Genomic DNA, 27,749 nt, shown 5'->3' on the forward strand with positions numbered 1-27,749 from the left:
GCAGCACTGTCCTTCTCTATCTGCTGGCTGTCCTCCCCAGCCTGAGCTCCTCAAGAGCGGTGCACGTCTCACAGACCTCGGGGCCCAGAGTAGCGCTGGGCGCGCAAGGCAGCACTGAGGACAATGGCGGGGCTCTGGGATAAGGCAGCCTGCTGCTCCTTGTATTTTGCACTGAGTTTGGGCCTAGCTTGCTTCAAATAGGCCCTGTGTGAGAAACAAGCCAGGGGAGAAGTTCTAGATCTACACTCTAGGGTGTGTCGCTTGGGATATCTACGGCGCAGCCCTGCTCCTGGTTTCCATCACCGTGCTCGTGAGCCTTCCCCAGATCCAGGACAAAACAAAGGAGTAAATCAGAAAGTCAGAGCATCGATGTGATTTATCTTCTCAGGATAAAGGTTCTCATCAGGTAGCTACATTTCACTGCAAACGTGTTTGTTTAGAGAAGTTATGAAAATGATAGAAGGAATTTGAGAAACAAGACAGAGGATCCTAGGGGAAGGAAGGGAAAAATGAAACAAGACGAAACCCGAGAGGGAGACAAACCATAAGCGACTCTTAATCTCAGGAAACAAACTGAGGGTTGCTGGAGTGGAGGGGGGTGGGAGGGATGGGGTGGCTGGTGATGGACACTGGGGAGGGTATGTGCTATGGTGAGCGCTGTGAATTGTGTAAGACTGATGAATCACAGACCTGTACCCCTGAAACAAACATTATATGTTAATAAAAAAATTGACAAAAAGTTATGAAAATACTGAAAAGCCAGAGGAAGGAAAATAAAGCACCCATCAAGTGTCTACACCTGGGGTCTGTGTCACCATCCCTTCAGATGTGGAAGCAGTCTGCCCAGTGGTCAGGGGCAAAGGCTCTGGGACGCAGACCAAGCTGGGGTATGACCCTGCACAAGTCATCTACCTGTCTGAGCCTCTGTTCCCGGTCGGTAAGACGAGGGGGGCCGCTCCTCCTGTCCGGCACTGCGGGAAGACTGCGGTAACCTTGGGAAAGCCTTCGTCACAGCACAGGGAGGACGCGGACTTACACTCGCTCTAGCCACACTCTATCCGTACGTGCCACGTGATAAACCAAAACGAGTTCTCTGCGCCAGTATCTGGTAAACTTTTTCAATCAACATAAAAGCACGACCCACTGACATGTCAATAAATATACTTCTATAAATTGAAGTTTTTAATTCGGAAACAAGAGCTTACATTAGACCGGTGGTTCTTCATCTTTTTTAAAAGGTCATCTGCCACCACTGAGAACCATTCCAAAGAAAGTACAAATATACAAAAACCACAGACCCTAGGTTAAGACACAGAACACTGGCTCTAATTTCATGCATGTTTTTTAATACTCTGAAGTAACAGAACATTCGAGAAGGAACAGGATTACCAATTAATGTACTTTCTAACTGGAAATTGATGTTCTAAACTGTTCCTAATGCTGTGGTAGTGACATGAGAAAAACAGATAAATTCAGTCACACAAGAAGCATGGGATTTAAGTCATTTTGCATCTCTGTTCATACTCACATACTTCAGTACTCTTAAAAACATACTGATACTACTTATCACTAAATAGGAATAAAGCACTGACACAGGCAACATCGGGGAATCTTAAAAGCATTATGCTAAGTGAAAGAAGCCACACTGGAGAAGGCTACACACTATCTGATTCCATCCATAGTGCACTCTGGAAAAGACAAAATCACAAGAACAGAAATCAGACCAATGACTGCTGGGGACAGCACAGTAATGACTAAAAAGGAACAAAAGGGAATTTTCTGGGGTGACGGAAATATTCTGTATCTTATTTGGATGGTGGTTACAAGACTGTGTCATCATATAACTGTACACTTAAGGGGGGGTTACTGTATGTAAATAATCTCTCAATAAATAAAATATTGACACATCAACTTTTATAGACATGAACAAGAGTAGAATGCTAAATTCTTGACAAGGTGTAAAAAAACTGCCTGCCGGCAAATTCAAAATAACTTTATATTTCCTTTCAGGCAAAATTAAAATGCACACAAATTTGAAACAAACACTATTTAAACACCTACACAAAATCTAGCATCATTATGAAAATTTCCTGTGACATATATTAAAATGTGGCTTTAACAAATCACTCTTACAAGTACAAGTACTTGGCAAAGCTACTTAAGAACAGATGGTAAAGGTGAAGATACTTTTTCCTCTGCCCCAGTGGTGTCACTTCCAAGCATCTTCCTCAGAGAAACTCTCCCACAAGCATACAGACCTCTGACTCAACCTACCTGTCTACCACTAGGAGAATGGCTATAAACACATGCTGGTTTATTCATATACTGGAATAACATATTGCAATAAAAAATAAAGATGGGAATGAAGTAGGATAGATTTTTAAAACACCATGCTGGTGGGGGGGAACCTGGCTGACTCTGTTGGAACAGCATGCAACTCTTGATCTCAGGGTCGTGAGTTCAAGCCCCATGATGGGTGTAAAGATTACTTAAATAAATAAAACTTAAAAATACCCAAACACCTAAAAGCTTGAAGAAATAAAATAAAAACACCATGCTAAATAAAATAGCAAATCACAAAAGAGATGCCATTTATATAAATATTTAATACAAGAAACAATACTATATATTGCTTATGAGTTCATTCGACGTATAAAAGCAAGCAAAGGAATGAAACCCAACGTCAGGTTATGGAGACCTCTGAGGGCATAGGAAGGGAGAAAGCATCCAGAGAGCTGCATTTGGGGCCATTTATTTCTTAAAAACAAGTGGCAGAAATCTGATGCAAATATGGCAAAATATTACCACCTGTTAATCTAGGACGTAGGTACATGGGTATCACATTTTTTAAATGTTTTTTCCAGGTCTGACGCATTTAGTAATTAAAAATAAATTTGTCTACTATTTAACCAGAACTATGTGGTTAATGATTTGATATGGGTTTTCCTCATGCTCAGAACATCCTTCCCTCTGCGAATCTGGTTTTACTTTTTAAAATATGGTATAAGTTGTGGTTTCTGATGGACCATTTCATTACCTTATAAGCTTGGAATCTGATGTCACTGCATTTACTTGCAGAGAACATTAACTTCAACCTTAATTAAACAATCAAAGCAAGCATAAACTTCAGAAAATTAAAATCCACTGAGAATTTAATAAGCTAGCTGTCCTAGAAAAACATCCAGGCTCATTTCAGGCTGTTGTGTAAATAAACTAAGGAGCAATTTTTTTTTTTTTTCTTTTTTAAAGATTTATTCATTTGAGAGGGGGAGGGAGGGTCCAAGGGAGAGAGAATCTCAAGTATACTCCCCACTAAGTGCAGAGCCCAACGACACAGGGCTCCATCTCATGATCCTGAGGTCAGACCTGAGCGGAAACCAAGAGTCGGAAGCTGTAACCGACTCCGCCACCCAGACACCCAGGAGCAGTTATTTTAAAGAATCATTTACTAAAAAAGCAACTGTGATTTCTGAAATGTCCAAAGTATCAGAAAATATAAAATAATCTTTGTATATGGATTTAGTGTCTCTGTCTTTCAGAAGTATATGTATTCTTCTTATTTAGCAAATCTGTTACCATTAAAATTACCCCATATGTGCAACAAATTATTTCAGAAAGGAAGGTTGAGAAGGCATGAATATCTAAAGACAGCCATAAAAACACAAAACTAGGCTGCCTGGAGACGGCGGGAGCTCTTTCGCCATGGCGGCCGGGCCGATCTCCGAGCAGAACCAGGGTTCCACTGTCTACGTCGGGGGCCTGGACGAGAAGGTGAGTGAACCACTGCTGTGGGAGCTATTTCTCCAGGCAGGGCCAGTAGTCAACACCCACATGCCAAAGGACAGAGTCACAGGTCAGCACCAAGGCTATGGCTTTGTGGAATTCTTGAGTGAGGAAGATGCTGACTATGCCATTAAGATCATGAACGTGATCAAACTCTATGGGAAACCAATACAGGTGAACAAAGCATCAGCTCACAAGAACCTGGACGTGGGGGCCAACATTTTCATTGGCAATCTAGACCCGGAGACTGATGAGAAGCTGCTTTATGGTACTTTCAGCGTCTTTGGGGTCATCTTACAAACCCCAAAGATTATGTGGGACCCTGACACAGGCAACTCCAAAGGTTATGCCTTTATTAATTTCACCTCATTTGATGCTTCAGATGCAGCTACTGAGGCCATGAATGGGCAGTATCTCTGTACCCACCCTATCACTGTGTCCTGTGCCTTCAAGAAGGACTCCAAGGGTGAGCGCCATGGCTCAGCAGATGAATGACTTCTGGCAGCCCAGAACCCACTCTCCCAGGCTGACCGCCCTCATCAGCTGTTTGCAGATGCACCCCCTCCACCCTCAGCCCCCAATCCTGTGGTATCAACATTGGGGTCCAGGCTTCCTCCACCAGGCATGCCTCCTTCTCGGTCCTTCCCACCCCCAGTGCCGCCTCCTGGAGCCCTTTCACCTGGGATACCCCCAGCCATGCCTCCATCACCTATACCTCCTGGGGCTGGAGGACATGGCCCCTCACATCCTCACCCATTCCCACCGGGTGGGATGCCCCATCCAGGGATGTCTCAGATGCAGCTGGCTGCCCATGGTCCTCATGGCTTAGGACACCCCCATGCTGGGCCCCCAGGCTCTGGGGACAGCCACCACCCAGACCGCCACCCAGAATGCCTCATCCTGGACCTCCTCCAATGGGCATGCCCCCTCGAGGGCCTCCGTTTGGATCTCCCATGGGTCACCCAGGTCCTATGCCTCCACAGGGGATGTGTGGACCTCCTCATGGCTATACTGGGCCTCCATGACCCCCACCCTATGGCTACCAGCGGAGGCCCCTCCCTCCACCCTGGCCCACCCCCGGCCTCCAGTTCCCCCTCGTGGCCCACTTCGAGGCCCTCTTCCTCAGTAATTTCTCGTTCTCTTGCCTCCTGTTCTATCTTCCCAATATCTTTTCAATTCCATGGACCAATCAGAGTTGCTGTAGCTCCCTGTGGCTAAGGCACTAATCCCTCTCAGGCCTTTTGTTTTTTTCTTAAGTGTAATGTTTTTCACAGGAGGTTTTATTTTTTTTCTATGTTGGTCCTAAGTGTTTTACAAATGCACAGAGAAAATAAAACTAAACTCCTTGTTTAAAAAAAACAAAAACAAAAACAAAAAACCCCCGCAAAACTGTATCATTCATTTCCCATTTGCCCAAAGAAATACAAGCACTAAACAATGACTGTCGGAATGGTGGGCTCAGTTTGCAAAACTGTCCCTCAAACATCAACAAGGCTGAAGAGCTCTCATTTTAACTCTAAGTCTTGCTTTAAAAATAAGAGCTTAGGGGCACCCGTCTGGCTCAGTCTGTGGAGCATGCAGCTCTTGATCTCAGGGTGGTGAGTTCAAGCCCCAGACTGGGTGGAGAGTTTACTTAATAAACAAACAAACAAAGATGTTAGTAAGTAAGTAAAAATAAGAGCTTAATTTGAGCCGTAAGTATGTCAAAAAACTCTCTTGCCATCAGATCATTTTAAGTGGCCAGACTCCTAGTCAAATTTCTCAGCAGCAGAATTTAATATGCTCCCACTCACCCAAATAGCAGAGCATTTCTGAGGGCTGGAAACAGATAATGATTGGGTATAAGAGCCCTCATGGCTTCCTGGTAGTAGCGGGACAAGAATGAATGAAAGAAGACTCTTGCTTTAATTTTGCTGCCCACTTACCCAACAGATGCCAATTCAGTGAGTAGCTCTAAATTGCTCAGTACAGGAGGTAAACTTTATACAACAAATATTACTTGATAATTGCTTAAGTCAGGAGGTTTTTACAAGCATGATGCCTTTCTCAAATGAAATAAATAAAAGCACATTCAGGAGGTTTTTACAAGCATGATGCCTTTCTCAAATGAAATAAATAAAAGCACTGAGCCTGGGTGGCTCAGTCATTAAGCGTCTGCCTTCGGCTCAGGTCATGGTCCCAGAGTCCTGGGATTGAGCCCCGCATCGGGCTCCCTGCTCTGTGGAAAGCCTGCTTCCCCCTCTCCCACTCCCCCTGCTTGTGTTCCTGCTCTCGCTGTGTCTCTCTCTGTCAAATAAATAAAATATTTTAAAAAATAAATAAAGTACATTCATTCCACCTTTAATATGCTCTTGGGTCAGGTTACGAAATGTGAAGTGTTAGTTTCTGGACACAGACAACAGGTTTAACCTCCCTCTGTGTCAAATGCAAAGATTGTAAGGCAGGTGAGCCGCTCAATCATTAACACAGGTGCACGTAACAACCCCTTAGCAAGCCACAGGGGTAACTTAACAAATTAGGATAATCAAGCCAAAGAGAGAAACAGCTTATAACCTACAAATACAAAATCTGGTTGTATTCCCTATCCTAACATGAGTGACGAATCCACTTCAATGTCCTAGGACGAAGACAGCACAGGGCACAAAATCTATTTACTTAGTGAGAGGGGGGTAAGCTGGAAAGAGGTCTCTGCCCCGCAGAGCACAAAGTTAGGCGATGTAAGTATGTAAGTATGTAAAATACCTGCTCTTCCATCTCCCTAGCTGGGATGGTGGACTAGAGGTGATTAAGGCAGCAAAGCCGGATGAGGAAACAACAACACACATTCTTCATACTGTAACAGCTTCTGCAAGCATGTGGAAGGTCAGGTTTCTACACTAAATAGAACTTGCTGACAGGCAACATCTAGTTCAAAAGAAAGAACTGAAAGCAAAATTTTTAAAAAACAACGAACTTCACCATCTCTTCCCCTCTACCTTTTGGCCTTTCCTTACTGTAAAGAACACTGGAATCGTGCCTATTTGAAAGTTTATAAATGCATGAGCTAGAGTTCTCAAAATGCTCATTCCAAATCCTGGTTTGAGGGGGGGAGGTGGATATCAATCCAGAATAAATGTACTAAGACTATAACCTTTGATTCAATAGTTTAAAAAAAGTTTTAAAACCCAGAGAAAAAGTAGAAATTTATAAAAATAAAACTATAAATGTGGACAGCAGTGTAGTTTTAAAGGCAGCTAACTGTGCAAAGGGAACCAAATTCTAAATAGGCCAAAGACTGGGGCACCTGGCTGGCTCAGTCAGTAAAGCATGACTCTTGATCTTAGGGTCGTGAGTTCGAGCCCCATGCTGGGGGTGGAATTTACTTAAATTTTTAAAAAATGAGCCAAAGATAAAATTTATTAAATCATAAAATGTATTAGAAGAACATGGTGTTTGGGTTTTTAAAAGAATCTCAAAGGCCATTGTAAGAATGACACAAATCCTGTAAGCCCTGAAATTTTTAAATTTCTTCATGGCAAAGTCTGGTTAATATTTATTCAGTGTTTGCTACATGTAAGGCTCCATGGAGCTCAGCATACACACAATGTATCATTAAAACAGTGTAGTAGGGGCGCCTGGGTGGCTCAGTCATTAAGCATCTGCCTTCGGCTCAGGTCATGATCCCAGGGTCCTAGGATGGAGCCCCGCACTGGGCTCCCTGGTCTGCGGGAAGCCTGCTTCTCCCTCTCCCACTCCCCCTGCTTGTGTGCCCTCTCTCGCTGTGTCTCTCTCGGTCAAATAAATAAAAATCTTAAAACAAAACAAAACAGTGTAGTAGGTAGAATTCTAAGATGGTTCCCAAGATTCCCACCTGCTGGTGTACATACCCTGTGATACCCTCCCCTCGTGCGCGAGCAAGACTTCTGAATGTGATAGGGTTTCACTCCCATGATTAGGTTATGTTATACAGCAAAAGTGAAAATATTTTGCAGATATAATTAAGGTTCCTAATCGGTTGACTTGGGTTAATCTGCGTGCGCCTGGCCTAATCAGATAAACCCTTTAAGAGAGGGTCTAGAAGAAGAGACAAAATGCAACAGAGTTGGGGGCTCTCCTGTTGGCCTTGAAGAAACAACCACATTATGAGAGAGCCAAGTGGCAGGGAACAGTGGGCAGCTTCGGGGCTGAGGGGCTCAGTCTTACAGCTGTAACGATCTTAATTCCGTAAACAACCAGTGAGTTTGGAAAAGGACTGCAAGCCTCAGACTAGACTGTAGTCCTGGCTGACACCTTGATTTCAGGCTGATGAAACTCTTGAGCAGAGGATGCATACAGCAAACACTGAATAAATATGAACCAGATCCTGCCGCAGGTAAGCTGTACCTGGATCCCCAACCCATGGAAACCATGAGATTAGATAAACGGGGGTGTTTCAGGTTGCTAATCTATGGCAATTTCTTACATAACAGTAGAAAATACAGTCAGGAATGATGAACTGGAAAAGATGTATGTGCAATACAACTTATTTAATAAGTAAAAAAACTTCTACGAAACAACTTAAAAGATTAATAACCCACTAGACAAATGGCCAGAATATATTAACAGTTCACAACCCAAATGTTTAAGTATGTGAACATGTGATCAACCTTTTGTACTAAGTTACATAAGATGTAACCATTGGGAGAATCTGGGGGAGGGATACATGGACATCTCTAAACCATTTTTTGCAACTTTCTGGGGGTCTGTGATTATTTCAAGATAAAAACTTTAAAATATGATTAACCTCATTTGTATCAGGAAAAATATTAATTAAAATGAGCTACCAGTTTTCACCTATCAGATGGGCAAGAATCAAAAAGTTTTATAATACACTGTTTCAGAAAGATGTGAGTTGAGGCATGTTCATATATTGATGGTTATATAAACAGTATCAGTTTATATATATTCACTGCTGCACCCCGCCTCCTAGTGTTGGACAGAGTAGGTACAGTGTTCAATTTGGCAATATCGTAACTTAACATACACACACTCTTAAGGAGCAATTCCACTTTTAAGAATTTAGCCTACTAACATATTCTTCACATGTGCAAAAAGAAGCATGTCCAAGGGCAGTCACTGAAGTGCCTGTAAAACCAAAAGTCTAGAAGCAATATATGTGTCCTTTAATAAGGTAATAATTAGATAGATTATGGAATACCCATAACCTGGAATCCCGTACAGCAATTTTAAAATAAAGTAGGTTAATCTGCACTGATATGGCTCAAGAGTAAAATATGTCTTCCAGCTTCTCAAGAAAGTGCAATTTTACAACATACCCACATTCCCTCATTCTGTCAGTATTTACAAAGCCCCAACCATGTACCAGGATCCACGTGTAGATAAATGAACACAATCATCCCCCCCATGTGAAAGAATGGAGCAGGTGCCCACAGGCATAGAGGGGAGCCAGGGGAAACCACAAAGAAGGAAGCCAGAGTTTGAGGGCTGAGAATGGGTGAAAGATAAAGGTCAGATGAGAGACTCTGGGTGTCAGGGGAAGAAACTGGGATTCTGTCCTCTGGAAGGATGAAGGATTTAAAGCAAGATATTCACAAGACATCTTGCAAAGCACACATTTACTGTTAAAAAAAAAAAAAAAAAAAAAGGAGTGGTCCAGTTGAAGAAGTTCATAATCTGGAGACCATCTCCGATTTCATTAGAGGTATTTCGAAGTATCTCAACTTGAGTGCTTGTGGTAAGCTGACTCACTCTAGCACACCCCCCCTTCAGCTCATGCCTGAAGACATGCTAATTCTTATAAAAACATGAGGACTGCACCAAGTCCTCTTCAACCCTGCCATTTTGTGGGATGGATTCAAAGGAGATACTTCAGACACTGTCTTCATCTGGAGAAATACTTATAAGCAGCCTTCTCAAGCATCTGGACATGCTTCACTCCGCCATGTTCCCGACTAGCTCTACACCCAACAGTTAAGAACTGAATCAAAGCAGCAAACTATTAAGCTCCATTTCTTCGATCTTCCTCTCAGCCTTCTGTGCTTTTAATGGTTGAAGCTTTCAAGCACTTGCCTGATGCCAATACACAGCCTTACTGAATGGGCCTCAGATTTCCAGATAAATTAAAATCTATGCCAACGAGAGATTCAGTCTCAAATACAGGCCACCTGTTCCAATTAGTGAGATTAAAATAGTACCACTGACTATCTGAAATTGAGTTCCACACCTTCTGGATTATCACAGTATCTTCACAAAGATGGGAAAAAGGGACTATTGGCCCCAACACACAGATGCACACACTGAAGTAAATATGTTGAGGTGCTAAAGCGTAGCTTTCACTAAGGGCATACTTTATTTTTGGACAAGAACTTATCTCAAAATTTCTGTGGAAGGCTGCAGCTCAAGGCACCATTTAATTTCCTTACAACAAGCCTACATACTCATCTTAATTAAATTCAAGTTTACTTCAGGAACAACACAGAGCTGAAATTTCTTTTCCACCCACTTTGTCCTTGCCTGAAATTCCCAGAGTCCTTATAATTCCTGACATTGCACTCTTTCGCCTAAGGCCTTCCATGGCCTCAGTTTCTCTCAGGTCATGAGAAGATGGGAGCTCTGGCCAAGAACAATTCCCCCTTTTCCCAACCTCTTCCACATATTCCCACCTGGACAAGGCTGCCTTCAAATCACCAGAGTGGAGCTTCTGTTCATCTCCACACACTCAAATTTTCACAATCCATGAAAAAAATACTTCCAAATATCTTCTAAGTCGTGGTTCTAAAAGAAGTATTTCTAAAAGGATGAGGAGAGATGATACAATACAAACACCCAGTGTTTTCCAAAATGATTCTGAATTATTTTCAGTGGCATAAAACGAAAGCAGTAACAGAGAATCAGAGTGAGCCAGTGATTCCCTTGAAAACCACCTGCAAGGCCATCCAGGTGACTGGGCCGGAAGAAAAGTCTCTGTTCAGGGCTAGCAGCTCTCTGCTGATGGTCCAACAGAGGCTCATCCTTGTAATCTCGCACTGCAAGCCCTCAGAGGGCTCAGGCAATATTAACTACATGGGAACATTGATACCTTAAAAATAAATTTAATTTTGAAGGAGTGAATGGCTTTGGAAATATTAAGTAAATCATCATACAGGTGGTAGGAAGCTTTGTGTAGGTGTGGGAATGACTGAAGTTTGGGGAACTCTGTGGTGGACACAAGTGACTCAACGTCAGAACAACAGCTGCTGCAACGGGTTTCCTCACACCACTTCTCACGCTTGTTCCCAGGGCTGCTAAGTGGAGAAGCGGACAATCAAGTCTGACTCCAGAGTCCATACTCTGAACCCTTCATCGTCTTCAAATCCAGAAGTAAACTAAGAAAGTGAGGATAGAGAGGCAAAGGTGGTTGAGGAACAGTAAGAGGTAAACCACCGGATGTGGTGGGTAAGGGATGGGGGGCGCTGAGGGAGCTTCCCAGACCTCTGATTTGGGAATATGCTGGACAGGGAAAGTATTCCAGGCTCCAGGCAGGGGGGTGGGGAGATCTGATAGAATGAATGAAGTCTGGCATGTAGACTTTGAGGTGCCTGCGGAACATCTAAGTAGAAATGCCTTTTATTATGTGCTAAAGCCACACCTTACTCCCTGGCTGTGGAAGTTTCCCTCAGGGAGGCACGTCACTGGGGACTGGCACTCATGTGCCAATGGATCCTATCCCTGTCTTCCCCCCAGCGCTGGGGCAGATGATTGTTTCTGTGGCGAAGAACCAGATGATGTTTCTGGGGTGTTGCATGAAAATTACATATGCTAAAAACACTTGGTGCTGGAAGATGCCCTCAATGAGAGTCTTACAGGAACAGAAAGCTTTGGGGGCAACAAACACCAGGTTTGAATTCTAAGTTATGATGTGTGTGTGTGTAATGTACTCCATGACAAACACCAGGTTTGAATTCTAAGTTATAATGTGTGTGTGTGTGTATGTGTGTGTGTAATGTACTCCATGACTGATGCATCTGGCTCATGTTTTTTCCCCAATATCCTATCCCAACATGTAGAAGGTAAAGACAAAGATGAACTCATTTTGCAAAACTTTATTTCGGGGAAAAAAACAACAATAAAATCAGAAAAGATCATCTTTACTAGTGGCAACAGATCTGCAGCTAAGCAGTCTAATACAGGAAATGTCACACCCTCTTCACCCTAGTCCCACCAAAAATCTGCAAACAAATTGATAAGGATGATGATGTAACACTGAATCACTCAAATTCACTTTTTCTCCACCTAGAAAACTCATAAAATGTAAAATCTGTCCATCAATTAATTCTCTACGGCAAATAATTTCAAATTCTCATTCTACTTAAATTTTGAGATACGTATCTTATATAACTTAGCAATTAGCTTGGTATCTAAAAATATTTAAAACCATTTTCTGTTAAGGAATTCTCTTTTAAGATAGAAGCTGGTGGGCGCCTGGGTGGCTCAGTTGGTTGGGCGACTGCCTTCGGCTCAGGTCATGATCCTGGAGTCCCGGGATTGAGTCCCACATCGGGCTCCCTGCTCAGCAGGGAGTCTGCTTCTCCCTCTGACCCTCTTCCCTCTCGTGCTCTCTCTCATTCTCTCTCTCTCTCTCTCAAATAAATAAATAAAATCTTTAAAAAAAAAAAGATAGAAGCTGGTATAATGGTTATATATTATTAGTTATCTCATTAGTTACCTATATTAATTACCTCATTTCACTGGTTACAGTCTGGCTGGATGTCACTTTTCTACTTCTACAAATGGAATGTTCTGGAGTTTATGTCTACATTCCCCTTTCAGTTCTAACATGGTTCAAACCTTTGAGTCTACTTTCCAGCACTTTGCCCCACACATTGAGAAGCACATGCCCTCGGTCCAGGGAAGCCGAAGTCCTACCAGGTGATCTGCTGAGGCGGACTGTGACTCGGACTGTCACAGGAAGAACCAGCCTTGTTGTGTCCTTCAACTGTTCATGCTCTAGAGACCAAATACCAGGCTGGAAGATGGTTCTTCACTGATGTTCTTTAATCATGAGCTTATTTAACAGCCTTTAAGACTTCTCCAAACTACTGGCAACAATCTTGTATCACAGGCACTGTAAAAAGTTCATAAATTATCACTCTAAACCATTCTTCATCAAAAGTTTATTGGGTACAGAAGACGATACACAAAGGACCGGCAAAGCGCTGTGTTGTAAGAATCCCAAACACACAATTTGGCTAGGCACCCTGCAGAAGCTGACCACACCCGTGTTCAAGGCCTCGACAGGTTTGTGAAGACTGAGCTGCTCTCCAGTAGTCATCTCAGAGGTAGAAGCCAGCAAAGTGGGTAAAATGCAAGTTCTGCAATTAGATCTGGGCTCACCAGATCCTAGCTCGACCATTTCCTAACAGCCACAAGACCTTGGACAAATAAACTGCCCGGGCCTCAACTCCCTCATCTGTAAAAATCAAGCTATAATAGGATATTATGAGGATTAAGGAGATAGTGCATCTGAGTGCTTAGTATTGCACCTGGGTTATAGTAAGGAATTAGCACAGGTTAGCTGTTAACACTGTTACTGCATTCTTCTTTTCATCTATGTTCTGTCTGCCTCCTTACAGAGGAATAATCAATAAATACACTGTTTTCCTTCAAGCAGCAACCCCCTCCGCCCAATGGAAGCAGTTGGATCATGCATGGATCATATATCCTGATGTTCCTTTTCTAAGGCATGTAAAGTCCTCGTTCTGATTCACAGTACAGTGATTCATGGTTCTCTCCCTTCTCTCTCAACCAGCCCCCTCCACTGAAAACATAAAAACACAAAAAAGAAACAGCAGGGCTGAAACCTGCAGCCTGTCCTAAGTCAAGACATGGGCAATTTCCATCCAGAAAGATCAGGATGATTTCTGACCTTAAGAGCAGCCCTGGAAATTCAGGCCGTGGGTCTTACAGTCCAACGTGGTAGCAGCTGTCTTGGTATTCAACAGCGGATGTGACAGGCGCGTGTGCTGGTGGCGGGTGGCAGTTTGTTCTCCTCTGAAGGGAGAGCCCATGAGCCTGTAGCAAAGCACAGCTCAAGATACACCCCATCAATCTATCCAACCGGAATTTAACAAAAATCGGACTTGAGACACTCATCATTATTCACCGTGCTTTTAAAGAACTCTTTAGAATAAAACAGATCACTGATTCAAAGTGTACTCACACAGCCCTCCGCTCGCCACTCCACCAGGTCAGGGGCCCCCGGGACAGAGTCTGTGCCCGCTCACTCTTGTGCCTGCCCAGGAAGTGAGCAGGCGATCATCCACTTATTACATCACTGCCCAACCATTTCCACTCTGAGAAGGGCTATGACATCCTCTTCTCCCGGACTGCTTTTGGCCATTACTCATCATGTAATTCAAAGTCTCTTTCCAAACCACAGAACACTTAACGATGAACTACAGGTAGCCACCATGCCCAGATGTTAGAGGCCTCTGTACTTATTACCATTTCCTCCTATAAAATAGGAGGGTATTTCCTGGGGCCACAAGTATAAATAAAATACACTCACCAGATAGTAAGCCTCCAGAGAGACCAGGCTGTCCGGTCCATTCACCGTTACATTCCTGATGCCTACAGGGGGTCGCGAGCATACGGAAGGCGCTCAGCAAGTATTTGCTGCATGAATGAAACCTCTTGTTCTCAAAGTGCCAGTGTCCACAGTTTATAAACACGTAAGTGACAAATATGTAAACAGTCAATGTGGTAAGGAACATATGATGGAAGAGGGACAAAATGCTAAAAATGCCCAAGCAAGTCTATTCTACTCACAAAATTAGCAGTCTGCCCATTTTCAAGCTTATGACCACTTCTTATATAGTAGTAGCAAAAACAGCTACCATCTATTGAGTTCTTTCTGGGTACGTGTTATTTTATAGATGTTACTGCATTTGGTCCTTGTAACACCCCTGGGGTGGAGAAGAGGAAACTAAGACTTCGAATGATTACGGGGTCCGTGGGGGCACTAGTACAAGATCTGTCGTCTGGGGGCTAGCGCATTGAAAGTGGTCCTCTGGGCGGAATACTCTGGTCCTTGCGGGGAGGATCGATTGGGGCTGATGAAATCAGAGAGCAACGAGGAAGCTAGTGCGCCATTACCAATTCCGGAGGTGAGACGTGGCTAAACTGAGGTGGGAGATGACTGGGGGACACGGGGAGTAAGGTACCAAGTCCCGAGAAAAGTCCAAGAAAGACCCAGCGGAATGGCCGACAGATGAGAGATGAGAAGGAGGGAAGCACTCAGGATGACTAGCGATTCTGATTAGCAGCGGTACCAATAGAATAAGAAAAAGAGTATTCACCTTACACAGGGATAAAAACATCTAACCTTGAGTGCACAGGACCGCTTTTTGTTTTGGGGTTTTTTTTAAACAAATGCTCTCTCGAGATCACTCCCAGAAGCAGGGACTATTATCACCTCTGTTACAGACAGGGAACTGGAGGCTCAGGAAGGTTAGACCTTGCCCCAGTGCTCACTCGGCTGGGAAATGTGAAGAGCCAGAATATGATCCAGGTCACCTGATCGGAGAGCCCCAGCTGCTGACCATTATCCACAGGTGGCTGAAGGTGCCATTTTAGAACATTTAAAATTAGAACAGAAATTTAATTCACTAATAAAAACCAGTTAATATATAGGAAGCAGACTGCCTGTATTCTTAAAAAGATGACAGGCTTTAACTATTTAGGGCATGAAAAAAAAAGTAGGATTCAAACTATGCATGCTCTTCCTTTTAAAGTAGGGGATATTATTCTGTGTGTCGAGTTAGCATGCACCATTTCTGAGTTTTACCCTGACAAAGTTTAAAAATATGAATGATCCTGACTTGTCAGCTTAGAGATAATCACAGAATTCATTAGTTATATTACATTTTCACTGAGGGGAGGGAATCTAGGTTAATCCACCTGGCTGTAAAAATAGACTCCTGCAACGTTAAAATAGTACACTGCCTCATTATTATTCTAGTCTCAAAGGCTTAACCAAACTCAGCAAGAGAGATGTATATTTTTCCTGTTATCTCAACAGGTATCAATTTTGAACTTAAAAAATGACCATTCAGTAAGCAAGAATTTGATCTGTTGGAGTCTTAGCCCCTTCCTGGGAGGAAACTGCACAGCACCTCCAGTTCTCATTAGAGTATTTTTAGGTGAGCTAATTTACCACACGAGTCCACCAAAAGTGTTCTTTTTAAAATCCTATACTAGAGGGGCGCCTGGGTGGCTCAGTTGGTTAAGTGACTGCCTTCGGCTCAGGTCATGATCCTGGAGTCCCAGGATCGAGTCCCGCACCGGGCTCCCTGCTCGGCAAGGAGCCTGCTTCTCCCTCTAAAACCCTCCCCCCTCTCGTGTACTCTCTCTCTCTCTCTCTCATTCTCGCTCTCTCAAATAAATAAATAAATCTTTAAAAAAAAATCCTATACTAGATGGTTTATTGCCAAAGGGAGGCAACAAACCCCCCTTTGGCAATAAACCACCAAATAACACATCAAGAAATTAAACCCTAATACTGCCTGATGTTCTCCTTCTGCATCACATATTTTCTGAGTGTAGGAAAAAGCACGTCTTTATAGCTAGATCTAAGAGTTCCACAAAACAGGAGCTAGAATCATCTGAAGGGAGAAATACTTTCTGCACAGGAAAATTGTTGGTTATTTTCCCTTCATTACAGCAGGCTTACTACAGCCTTAAGAACAGACTCAAAATTACATCGGCCTCACTTGAGAAAAGTTACAAATTTACAAAATTTCCTCCAGTTCTATTCCTTGCCATCTGAACAGTAAAATCCTAAAAGCAGTCAAGAAGTTTAAACAGGGATCTCAGCATCATTGCTACAAAACATGTAGTCACTGTCTGCTAAAGTTCTAGCCCTCCTTGGTCTGAGTTTGTCTAGTCCTCACTAGATTTCATTTGTCCAATAAGCTAATTTAGAATAATCAGTACATACAATGTCTAACTTAGGTTTAATACACAGTCTATTTAAAAAATCAGGTGTCTCGGGGCACCTAGGTGGCTCAGTCAGTTAAGCATCCGACTCGATTTCAGCTCAGGTCATGATCTCAGGTCATGATCTCAGGGTCGTGAGACCCAGCCCCAGGTCAGGCTCCACGATGGACATGAAGTCTGCTTAACATGTTCTCTCTCCCTCTGCCCCACCCCACACCCAAAATCAGGTATTTCCATGCTAATAATACAAGGTAGTACGTGTAACATCATCGGTAGAATTTTAAAGAAAATAAGCAACTCCCTTCACGTAAGGTTGTGGTAGAAAAGGGATATGTAGCAATGGACCATTAGCAGAACCAGCAGAGACAAACTAAATCTACAGTTTAAATTACGTGTTTGCTTTGCCACTTTCCACCTAGGTAGCTGAGATATGAACTCTATCACTACCATTTCACAGATTATGAAGAGTGAGTTTTGCAAAGTTCCATGAGTCTTGCCAAATCACCTAAATGAGCTCACAATGAGCCACCCATCCTTCAAAGATTACTAATCTTGTTTACACAAAGATTATCACAGTTGTGACAAGAGAAACCAAGCTTCCACACTTTTTTCAAGTCTGAAATTTCTTCTGTCAACTGCAACATTAATAGACTCCTCCAATTACAAATGCATTAGAAAACGATCTTCACCTTTCCTCCTCGTTAACTCTGTGTTAACCAGCAGTCATCCTTCCAACAATTTCTAACTATAGGTAACCAAAGATCTTTCGCTCATGTTTTCTTCCAAATGGCAGTTTATGGTTATTTTCATAACAAACTGTTATGAAACTTTTAAAGAAAATGCAAAACTTATCATGGTGAGCACTCTGTAATGTATATATTTGTGGAATCACTATTCTGCACCTCTGAAACTAAATATAACATTGTATGTCAAGTATACGTCAATAAAAAAATAAAGTGCAAAAAAGAATTCTTCTGGGGAGTAGAGGAGAGTGGAGTGGATGCAGTAACCTCCACCAAATAAGTTTAATCTGTAAAAATTTAAACCATTCTGTTAATTCAGTTAACAGATACTAAAGGAAAAAGGGATAACAGGGACTAGTTACTTCACTTCTGGGATAACTGATTAGTTCTCCGAATTATGATTAAACTCCCACATCCCGCACTAGGCGCTGAGCTGCATTTGTCGCCCTTGCCACTTTTCCCATCCAGTGGTCTCTGGATCTTGGGGGATGGCAGGCCAGAATCTGCGCAAAACTCTGTGAACTTTACACCGGGAGGCTGACACTCAAATACTGAGATCTCGAACAAGCGAGTAGTTAGCAAAGAGCACCTCCAGGTAGCTTTGCCAGAACAAGTGCCAGGGTGGAGGACGTACTGTTTCTCAAAGGCACTTCAATCCGCCGAGGGACTGAACAGCCCAGGAAGGCAAAGGGACCCCCGAGCCGGCGGGGGCCTCCGCTGCCGGGAGGGACCGGCGCCCAGGCTGCGGCCTCCGTCTTTATTTTGAAGCACTACAAGGCTCGTCTCTGCTGCTTGCTCTGAAGAGCTATTTTCGCCCACAGCCAAAATCAGCAACAGCAAATTACACTGCAAACAATGGAGAGGGCGCCCGCTCGGCACGGCTGGGAACTCCGGGGCTGCCGCGGCGAAGGCTGACTTTCCGCTCGGGCAGAGCCGGGGCAGCCGCCGCGCCAGACCGGGAAGCCCGTCCGCCTCCGCCTCCGCCGGCCCGCGCCCGAAACCCCGAGGGCTGCGGAGGCGCGGGCAGCACGCGAGGTCAGGAGGGCGAGCGCGCCGTCCCACCGGGGCCGCGGCTGGCGGGATTCCCTCGCGTCCGGGCACCGCGCGGCGGGCGCTCCCTGGCGGTGGGTGGCGGAGCGCGGGGCCGTCGGGGACCCCGGGCGCCCGGGTCCGGCAGGCGCGCGGGGAACCCAGCGGCGACGGAGGGCGGGGTCCGGCGGGCCGGGCTCGGCTCTGCCCCCGACGCCCCCCACCCCCTCCCCAGCCCCTTCGGCGCGGACCCGCGGCGGGAGGGACCCGGGGAGGAAGAGAGGCAGGCGGCGAGAGGCGGGCAGCGAGAGTTGGCGAACACCGGCGCCAAAGCCCACCCGGCCTCGCCCCTCGGCCCGGCGGCCCCCCCACCGCCGCCCCGCCCGCGCCTCTCACCCGGCTCTTGCAGCGGTGGTGCCGACCCGGGTCGGAGTAGGTCCGGTCCACGGTGAGCGCCGTGTCGCTGCCCGGCATGTCTGCGCTCGCGCCGGCAACTTTCCCGTCTCCCCCGGCCGCCGCGCCGCGAGCCGCCGACCGTGCTCGGGCTCGCTCTGGGGGCCGCGGCCGAGGGGGCGGCGCGGGCCGCTGCAGCTGTTGCCGACACCCGCGCGGCTGCCCTGCGCCGCCGCCGCCGCCGCTGGGGGTGGGGGTGGGGTGGGGGTGGGGTGGGGGTGGGGGAGGCGGAGCAGGGACGCCAGAGTCTCCTCCCCCTTCCCCTCTCCCCGCCTCCCCATGCCCGCCCGCCGGGGCCCAAGACCCTGCCCCAGGTGCAACTTCTCTTCCTCCCTCGCTGAAACTTGAATCCACACTCTCCCACACTGGCTTCGTTTGCCTCAAAATTTGATTGACATCTACCCTATCTGTGGGCTTATTTGTATGTTTAGGATAAAAGATGGATTTTTGGCAAGATGTTGAGGCTTGCCTTAAATGCTTTCTTTTATGCTATTTTTTTTATTCAACATGCACTTATTGGGCATCTACCATGGGCCACACCCTGGGGCGGGGACCAGAGGTTTTTTTTTTTAAAGCCCATGTTTTTCTTATGATCCCGCTGAGCACAGAGCACATTTCCATTTAAACAAAGGTCTATGGAGGTGTGTATTTTAATTTTGTATATGTGGTTCCTACTTGGAAGTCAATATATATATCTTTTCCTTTTAGTATTCTCTGTTCCCAGTGAATAGTCCCTGCCCACAAGAAATCTGGGGTCTAGGGGCTCCTGGGTGGCTCAGTCGGTTGAGCATGTCCAACTGAGGTGATGATCTCAGGGTTGTGAGATCAAGCCCCCAACTGGGGGCTACACACTAGACGTGGAGCCTGCATAGGATTCTCTCTCTCCCCTTCCCTTGGCCCCTCCTACCCTCCCCCACACCTCAAAAACAAATTTGGAGTCTACAAAAGACTGACTGATGAACAATTAAATATGTTACCTAAGCCAACATTCAGAACACCTGGTCTGGTTATGAAGGGTGTACTGGTGGGAGACTGAGTTAAAAATCTTGAAACTGCAGCTGCCCCAAAGAGAACTTGAGTTAGAGGGCCAAGTAACAAGCCTAGAAGGAAGGGAGCATATGATTCTCCCCTTCAAAGGGTTGAGGGGGAGGGTCTTGCAGGCAGAAGGAAAATACTGAGCATAAAGCCAAAGGTCGGTTTGGAAAACTTCACCAGTTTAGGGGGTAGCTTCAGGAACAGGAGGACACAAGAGGAAAAGTATATGGAGACCACGTGGTTGTCTGGCTCTACTTTCAAGGAGAGGAAGTTCAGCCTTATTCTGTGGGTGCTGGGCAGCTGCTAGCGATTTCTGAATGGGGAAATGACAATATCAGGATGGAAGTTGAAGGACATCTATCTGATAGCTGTGTGAAACCCTGATTAAAGATGTGTAAAGGACACTGGTTAGAAGACCACTGCAAAAAGAGAACCACCCAAATGTCCTTCAGAAGGAGACTAAATAAGTAAAATATGATCCATCCATCCAGTAGAGGATTAAGAAACTGTAAGAGAATGAAGCAGCTCTTTATCCATAGCTACAGAAATATCTCCAGCATACATGGTTAAGAGAAAAAAGTAATGTGCAGAATAATATATATAGTATCCCACCATGTATGTAAAAACAATATATGTATATGCTTATATATGCATAGCATATTTTTTCCGAGAGGATAAACGAGAAATGAGGGAAATAGACAAGAAACTGTTGGCAGGAGAGGGCCACATACTAGGTGCTTGAATTTATACCTGTGAATGGATGAACAAATCACTCCCATGAGCAGCCCTCCGGAGTTCAAGCCTGACTCTTGGGGAGGGGAGCCACAGTCGTAAGTGAGCAAAGCAGTAAGAACCATTCCAATAAAGTCAGAGAAAGCCACTGACCACGGAGAAATTCCCTAGGGACTCTGAGATGCAACTAAAGGTAATATAAAGGAGTGGATGTCCCCAAAGAACCAAAGAAAAGCTACTGCACTGTAAAGACAGGTGTCTATGTTCATCTAGAAAACACGGGCTCTGCTGAGATTGGGGAAGACTCTGACTGGAGCAGAATCCCCACAAACAGACTTGAATATCAAAGGAGAACAGAACAGTTGCTGCCAGGTGGTTGGACCAAACTGACCTTGTTCATGTGTTACTATATTTAAACCTGGGATGGGGGTGCCTGGCTCACTTAGTCAGTAGAGCATGTGACTCTTGATCTTGGGGTTGTAAGTTCGAGCCCCACGTTGGGTGTAGAGATTAGTTAAATATAAAATCTTTAAAATTTTTTTTAAAAAATAAATTTGGGATAAAATGGAAGCCACATGCCTACCTAGGTAGCTAGAAGAAAGGAATGGGAGATTTATTTTTCACTGTATATGCTTTTTAAACTTGAATGCTTTAATTGTGAGCATGTATTAACTATTCAAAAAGTAAAATAAAAAATATATTTTTAAATAAAGAGGGTAAAGTTATTAAAATTTAAGAATAGAAAACTCCATATAGTCTTAAAACTATTCAAGAAATGAAATCAACAGTTTAAAACACCCCCCCCAACATGCCCTGCCCCCCAGCTCCCAAAAGAAAACATAACTATACCAGGTCCAGAGAGTTTTTCAGGCAAGTCCTTCCAAAGCAGAGCAGATACCAAGTGTGTGTGTGTGTGTGTGTGTGTGTGTGTGTGTGTGTGTGTGTGTGTGTGTGAATTAGAGTGGCCAGAGAAGACCTCCATGATAAGGTGACATATAAGCAAAGACCTGAGAATTAAGGGAGCTAATATGTAGATAAGTGAAAATTTCAGACAGAAGGAACAGCAAGTACAAAGGCCCTAAAGCAGGAACATTTTGGGAGTGTTCCCCCAAAAAAGTGAGGAGGCCAGTAATCACTGGAAAGACAGTAGATGAAGTCAGAGACATTTCAGAGACCTGATCCTAAAGGAAAATTATTTAGGCCATTTTAAGAACTTTGACTTTAATTCTGAGGTACACGGGAAGATTTAGACAATTTTAAGCCAAGTAGTGGAGTGGCATGCTCTGCCTTTTCACTTGGGGAAAAAAAAAAATCCCTACCTCATAACATACACAAAAATCAATGAAAGACCTGAAGTAGAAAAAACACAGCTTTTAAAACTGCCAGAAGAAAATGGGATAATATCACTATGATCTTAAGTCATCAGAAGCAGGTCACAAAGAACATAAACCATAAAGATTTGACATTAAATTTTTGAACTTCTGCTTATGAAAAGAAATAATAATAAAATAAAGGTAAGCCACAAACAGAACTAGAGTTAAAAGAATCAGTATGGATGAATTTCACAGTCAATTACTAAGAAACAAACAAATAAAAAAAAAACCAAGCTACATGAAAGTACATGAAGATTCCATTCATGTAAAGTTAAAAAAACATGAAGAATAAACGCCATTTTTATGAGAACAAAGATTTATAACTGAAACTATTAAGAAAAGCAAGAGCTTGAAAAACACAAATTTCAGGACAGTATTTATCTCTGGTGGGGGGGATGAACGATTCAATGGGAGAGAGGTATAAGATGATAAATAAGGCTCTATTTAACAAATGACTATTGGTACACTGACTATGTGTATTCATTCACACACACAATGTTTCCAAATAATTTAAAATTTTAAAGGCAACAAAGACTCAGGGGACAGATGTGATAATGGCATCCTTAATCCTGATATTTAAATCACCAGTTGGGGTATCTGCTCAAATAAACAAATATAATAGCACATTTATAAGTGTTAAAGCTTAGTATAAAAGCAAGATAGTCTGTTACTATTAAGTCATTATGCCAACTTAATCTTACAAAGATCCATTCTGAAAATCTATCAAAGTCCATCTCTGGGTTTTCCCCCCTCATTTACCTGATACCCATTTTTTTCCAGCTATTTAAGGCTACAGCAAGTATGCTACTCAGGTGTGTTTGTGTGTATAATATGTGTGCGCACAACTTTAGAGAGGCCACACCTAAGTGAAGTCCCTGACAAACCAAGGTTGGGCTTTAGAAGGTGTGTCAGTGGGCACATACTTTCCATTTCTATACTGTCTTAGTGTTCCCTAGTACTCCATCCTGGAAATGCTGACCCTCAATGAGAACGATCAATTAAAACTTCATTAGGCTCACTTAAATGTCAATTAGCTGAGGATGTCCTTTTTTAGGTCACTTATTTCATAAACTAGTTAACCAAAAGCTGCTCTATGGGACATTCATACAAAATAATATTTTTAAAAACACAAATTAAATAGCACAAGAGCAAGCTCCCCCCAGAAGAAAGATAACAAGCAGAGCTGATCACCATTTGGCTCTCCCACTGGGAAGCAGGACCCAAGTAGACCCTGTCTCTACCTTTGTCAGTCCCTGAGAGAGAAAACACAAATGTTTCCTGTCAAGTTAAGAATTGTCTGTGCCTCGGGGCACGCAGGTGGCTCAGTGGGTTAAGCGTCTGCCTTTGGCTCAGGTCATGACCCCAGGGTCCCGGATCGAGCCCCACATGGGGCTCCCTGCTTGGCAGGGAGTCTGCTTCTTCCTCTCCTTCTGCTGCTCCCCCTGCTTGTGCTCTCTCGCGCTCTCTCTCTCAAATAAATAAATATCACGCTTTAAAAGTCACAAATGCCGCCTTATCAATAAGGAATACAAAGGTACAAAATCTAGGGTGTAAAGTAAGAATTTACTTCCAAACTGTAAGCAGCCCAGTAAGGCAGCCTATGCTAATAAGCACCAAAGAACTAGATCTGGCCATCTGAGCTGCAGTAGTTTAAAGTTTGGGATGACAAGAAAAGGCTTAATAAAAAAGAGGTAGGATTACACTTGACTTCTGTCGCACATATTTGTTGTTTTTGCCTGCCCAGCATGCAGCCCTTTAGTCTCAACAACCAGTGGCTGGATTTTTCTTTCGGGCCCTATCCGACAGCCACCCTCCACTTAAGAGGTTCAGGTAAGGCAGACCACACCCCACATCTGCCTACAGGGAGAGGCACTCGACCCGGCCTTGGCCAATCAGAGGGAGTCGCTGTGGCTTGTGCCCGGACAGGCACCTGCCCCAGTCGGAGCCCACAGGAGTCACCCCTGAGGCTTGCCGCAACCACTGGGAAAGAGCTGTGCCCTTGCGTAGGCCTTGCTAAGCTGGTGCAACGTAAGCCTGCTGCAGGGGTGGACCCCCTGGCCACCACACAAAGACAGCCCCCCAGGAAGAAAGCAGAGCGATGAAAGCAGAAAGATTCATTACTGAATTATGAGAGGACTATATCCAGCTCTTCCCATTATCTGTTTCTGCATGACAAATCACCCTGAAGTGTATTAGCTTACAACAGCTCCCATTCATCTGCCAGGGATTTTGCAATCTGAGCGGGCCTCCAAGGGGAGTGGCTTTTCTCTGCTCCCCATGATGCTGCCTGGGGCTGGAGAATGCAGGATGGCTTCACTCATTGGGCGGGGGTGGGAGGGGGTGGGGGGTTGGGGCTGGAATGCCTGGCTCTGGCCAGCTCTGTGTCTGTATTTTTTTTAATAAAATATTTTTATAGTCTCGTGTTTTCCAGGGTTCCCCTCTCTCCATCAGGGTAGCTGAACTTCTTCACATGGGGCCTGGCTTCCAAGAGAGCCAAAACTAAAGCTGCCAAGCCTCCTAAGGCCCAGCCTAGAACTGGCAGGTATCACTTCCATCACACTGTATTGGTCAACATGAGTCAAAAGTCCAGCCCCACAGGTGCCTGGGTGGCTCAGTCGGTTAAGTGTCTGAGTGTTGGTTTCAGCTGAGGTCGTGATCTCGGGGTCGTGAGATAGAGCCCTGCATCAGGCTCTGAGCTGGGCATGGAGCCTGCTTAAGATTCTCTCTCTCCCTCTCCCTAGGCCCCTCCTCCCCACCTTGCCAATCTCTCTCTCATAAAAAAAAAAAAGTCCAGCCAGGTCAGAGAGGAGAAATTGTACCCACCTCTAGATAGAAGGAGTGGTGTGCACATACAGATATGAGAGAAACCGCTGGTTACCATTATGGCGGTAGATCCATCACACCAGACGTAGCTAGACCCCCTTTCCAGTTATATGAAGAAATGCTTTGCTTTTTTTGCTTAAGCCAGTTTCAAGAATCCTGACTAACACAGCATTCAATGCTGGCTATGAGTAGAAAGAAGATAAACAGAAGGGTGGCATTTCAAGAGAAGGCAACAAGTGTGGATAGCCTGAATAGAGGGGAGTGAGCAGAGAACTCCAGGGAGGGCACAGAGTTTCATCAGGTCACTAGCTGGACAGCCTTCCTTGGTCAGTCCATGCCAGATGACCTTGTGGACTATTAATCCTAGTCTGTATTTCTGATTTTAAAACAACAGCTATAATATCTTATCATGTAATGTGAATATTTTATGTGATAATTTATATGGGCACTCCCCAACCACTAGATTACAGGTTACCAGAAGAAAATGACTATGCCTCTTAGGTAAATGTGTATTTTCCTGATGGTCCCTAACACAGTATCATGTATTCAATACATACTTGCTGGATGATGGATGAACTCAACATTCATTAAATGTCTACTTATTTTCCAAGCACTGGGATTTAAAAAATGAGTAAGACACAGCAAAAGGTAGCTTCTGCCCTCAAGGATGAATAATATACAAGAATGAAATTTGCTGAATAATGAATATTACCAATTTTCAGATACTGACTAGTTACTGAAGTTTGTGAATTCTCCAATGACTTACTGAGTGCTGATGGGGTGACAGGCTCTGTCTGTTCTTGGTGCTGGGAATATAAAAATGAGTAAGACATGGTCCAATCCTGAATCCATCTAGACAGGGAGACAGACAGTAAAAAAAAAAAAAAAAAAAAAAAAGAAGTTGCTATAGATGTAAAGATAGCTATGTCCCTGGTTCAGTAGTAAGGCAAAAACAGGCCACGGCTCTGGATGAATCTCACCTCCTTAGGTGTTACAGGTTTATCACATCATTACAGCAGGGAGAAGGAAACAGACACAAAACAAGTCTGACTTTAAAAGGGGATAAAAATGTAAGCCTCTTACAAAGTAAAGGAAAATTTATTTCCTTTCATATTCTATTTTGATTTAATAGTACAGGAAAGTGTTCCCTCTGGGAGAAACATACAGTAAGCTTTTTTATTTTTTTTCCTGAGGATTTAAGGACAGAGAGAAAAGAAAAGAATAAATCAGTATTTAAAAATTTATACAACTAGCTTGAGGTGAATGCATGCTGATCATATATATATATAAACATAAATACACACATATATATGTGTGTATATATATATATGTTTATTTTGAGGATCAGAAGCTTCCAGGCCTGATGCATTTCCAACTTTTTTTCTTTTTTTTAAAAGATTTTATCTTTGAGTAATCTCTACACCCAACGTGGGGCTTGAACTCATAACCCCGAGATCAAGAGTCACATGTTCCACCAATTGAGCCAGCCAGGCACCCCTGGAAATGACCACTCTTAACATTTATATTTAATTTTTAACATAGCATGTTCTATATGACTATAAGAAAACAATCACTGTCATTTATTTAGCATTAGCAACCATCTGGCAGAGAAGCCCAAAACTTCTAAGATTTTCTTAAAAAAACCAGGAAAGCAGAAAGATTCAACTCAAGCTCTACAGGCTGGTGAACTTGCCTTCTGATTTTCCCTTGTTCAGCAAATGCAACAATTTCATGCTAGTGATTTCTCAAAAGCAATGAATCTTAAAGAAGATTCTACAGGGAGGCTTCAACTGTTCTGGAAATTGGTCTCTAACATTGTCTTCCCTATAGAATTGAGGCTACATAAACAAGTCCAAAAAATGCATTTTACCTCATCAAAATAAAAAACTTTTGCTTTGTTTTTCTTTTTAAGAGGATGAAAAGACAAGACATAAATGGGGAGAAAATATCTGCAAAACCATATAGCCAACAAATTAGTTGGATTAGTATCTAGAATACAAAAGAACTCTCAAAACTCAACAATAAAAAAAAAATAAACAATCCAACCAAAAATGGACAAAAGACATGAAAAGACATTTCACCAAAGAAGATATACAGATGGTAAATAAACACATGAAAAGTTGTTCAATGTCATTAGCCATCAGGGAAATGCAAACGAAAACTACCCCTATACACCTACCAGAATGGTTAAAATACAGTGATAGCACTAAATGCTGGCAAGGACACAGAAAAAGTCAATACTTCATATGCTGGCAGGAGTGTAAAATGGTACAGCCTCTATGGAAAACAGTCTGGCATTCTCCTACAAAACTAAGCATGCAGGGGCGCCTGGCTGCCTCAGTTGGAAGAGCATGAGACTCTTGATCTCCAGGTTTGTGAGTCCAAGCCCTATGCTGGATGCAGAGATTACTAAAAACAAAAAAAAAAGAAATCAAACAAACAAAAAAGCTAAACATGCAAATACCATATGACCCAGAAACTGTACTCTTAGGCATTTATCTTAGAACAAAGAAAACAAATGTTGACATAAAAACCTATACACAAATGTTCATATTAGCTTTCTTCATAAAAGCCCAAAACTGGAAACACCTCCGCTCGTTTTCAGCAGGTGAACAGTTAAGACTGTGTGGGGCATTCATTCTATGGACTATGGCTCAACAGTAAAAAAGAAACAAGCTACCGCTAGACAACGACTTGGGTGAGTATCAAGGGAGTTATGTTAAGTGAAAAAGCCAGTCCCCAAAGGCTACGTACGTACTGTATGATTTCATTTAGATAGCATTCTTGAAATGATCAAACCATAGAAATGTTGAAGAAATTGGTG

General features: G+C 43.7%; 1 protein-coding gene, 1 long non-coding RNA gene and 1 pseudogene across 5 annotated transcripts in view; 1 reads left to right on the forward strand and 2 right to left on the reverse strand.

The window, feature by feature from the left end:
- Window positions 1-27,749, reverse strand: part of TMCC3 (transmembrane and coiled-coil domain family 3) — a 243,496-nt gene that overhangs the window by 63,624 nt on the left and 152,123 nt on the right. For 2 of the 4 annotated variants that reach the window (XM_036085868.2, XM_036085862.2), the window contains exon 1: window positions 18,906-19,136. The exons of the other annotated variants lie outside the window; for them this stretch is intronic. In XM_036085868.2, the coding sequence (XP_035941761.1) occupies window positions 18,906-18,983 (78 nt within the window). In that variant the 5' untranslated portion in view covers window positions 18,984-19,136. Of the gene's footprint in view, window positions 1-18,905; window positions 19,137-27,749 lie in introns of those variants that run through there. 4 annotated transcript variants of the gene reach the window in all.
- Window positions 3,199-5,477, forward strand: LOC118531712 (splicing factor 3B subunit 4 pseudogene; annotated as a pseudogene).
- On the reverse strand, window positions 11,829-15,985 carry LOC144382159 (uncharacterized). Its single transcript, XR_013448594.1, has 2 exons — window positions 13,667-15,985; window positions 11,829-12,865 (listed from the first exon to the last, which is right to left on the reverse strand). It is a non-coding gene; the product is annotated as an uncharacterized LOC144382159 (long non-coding RNA).

The sequence above is a fragment of the Halichoerus grypus genome, chromosome 6 (assembly GCF_964656455.1).
Source record: "Halichoerus grypus chromosome 6, mHalGry1.hap1.1, whole genome shotgun sequence".
Taxonomy (NCBI): Eukaryota; Metazoa; Chordata; class Mammalia; order Carnivora; family Phocidae; genus Halichoerus; species Halichoerus grypus.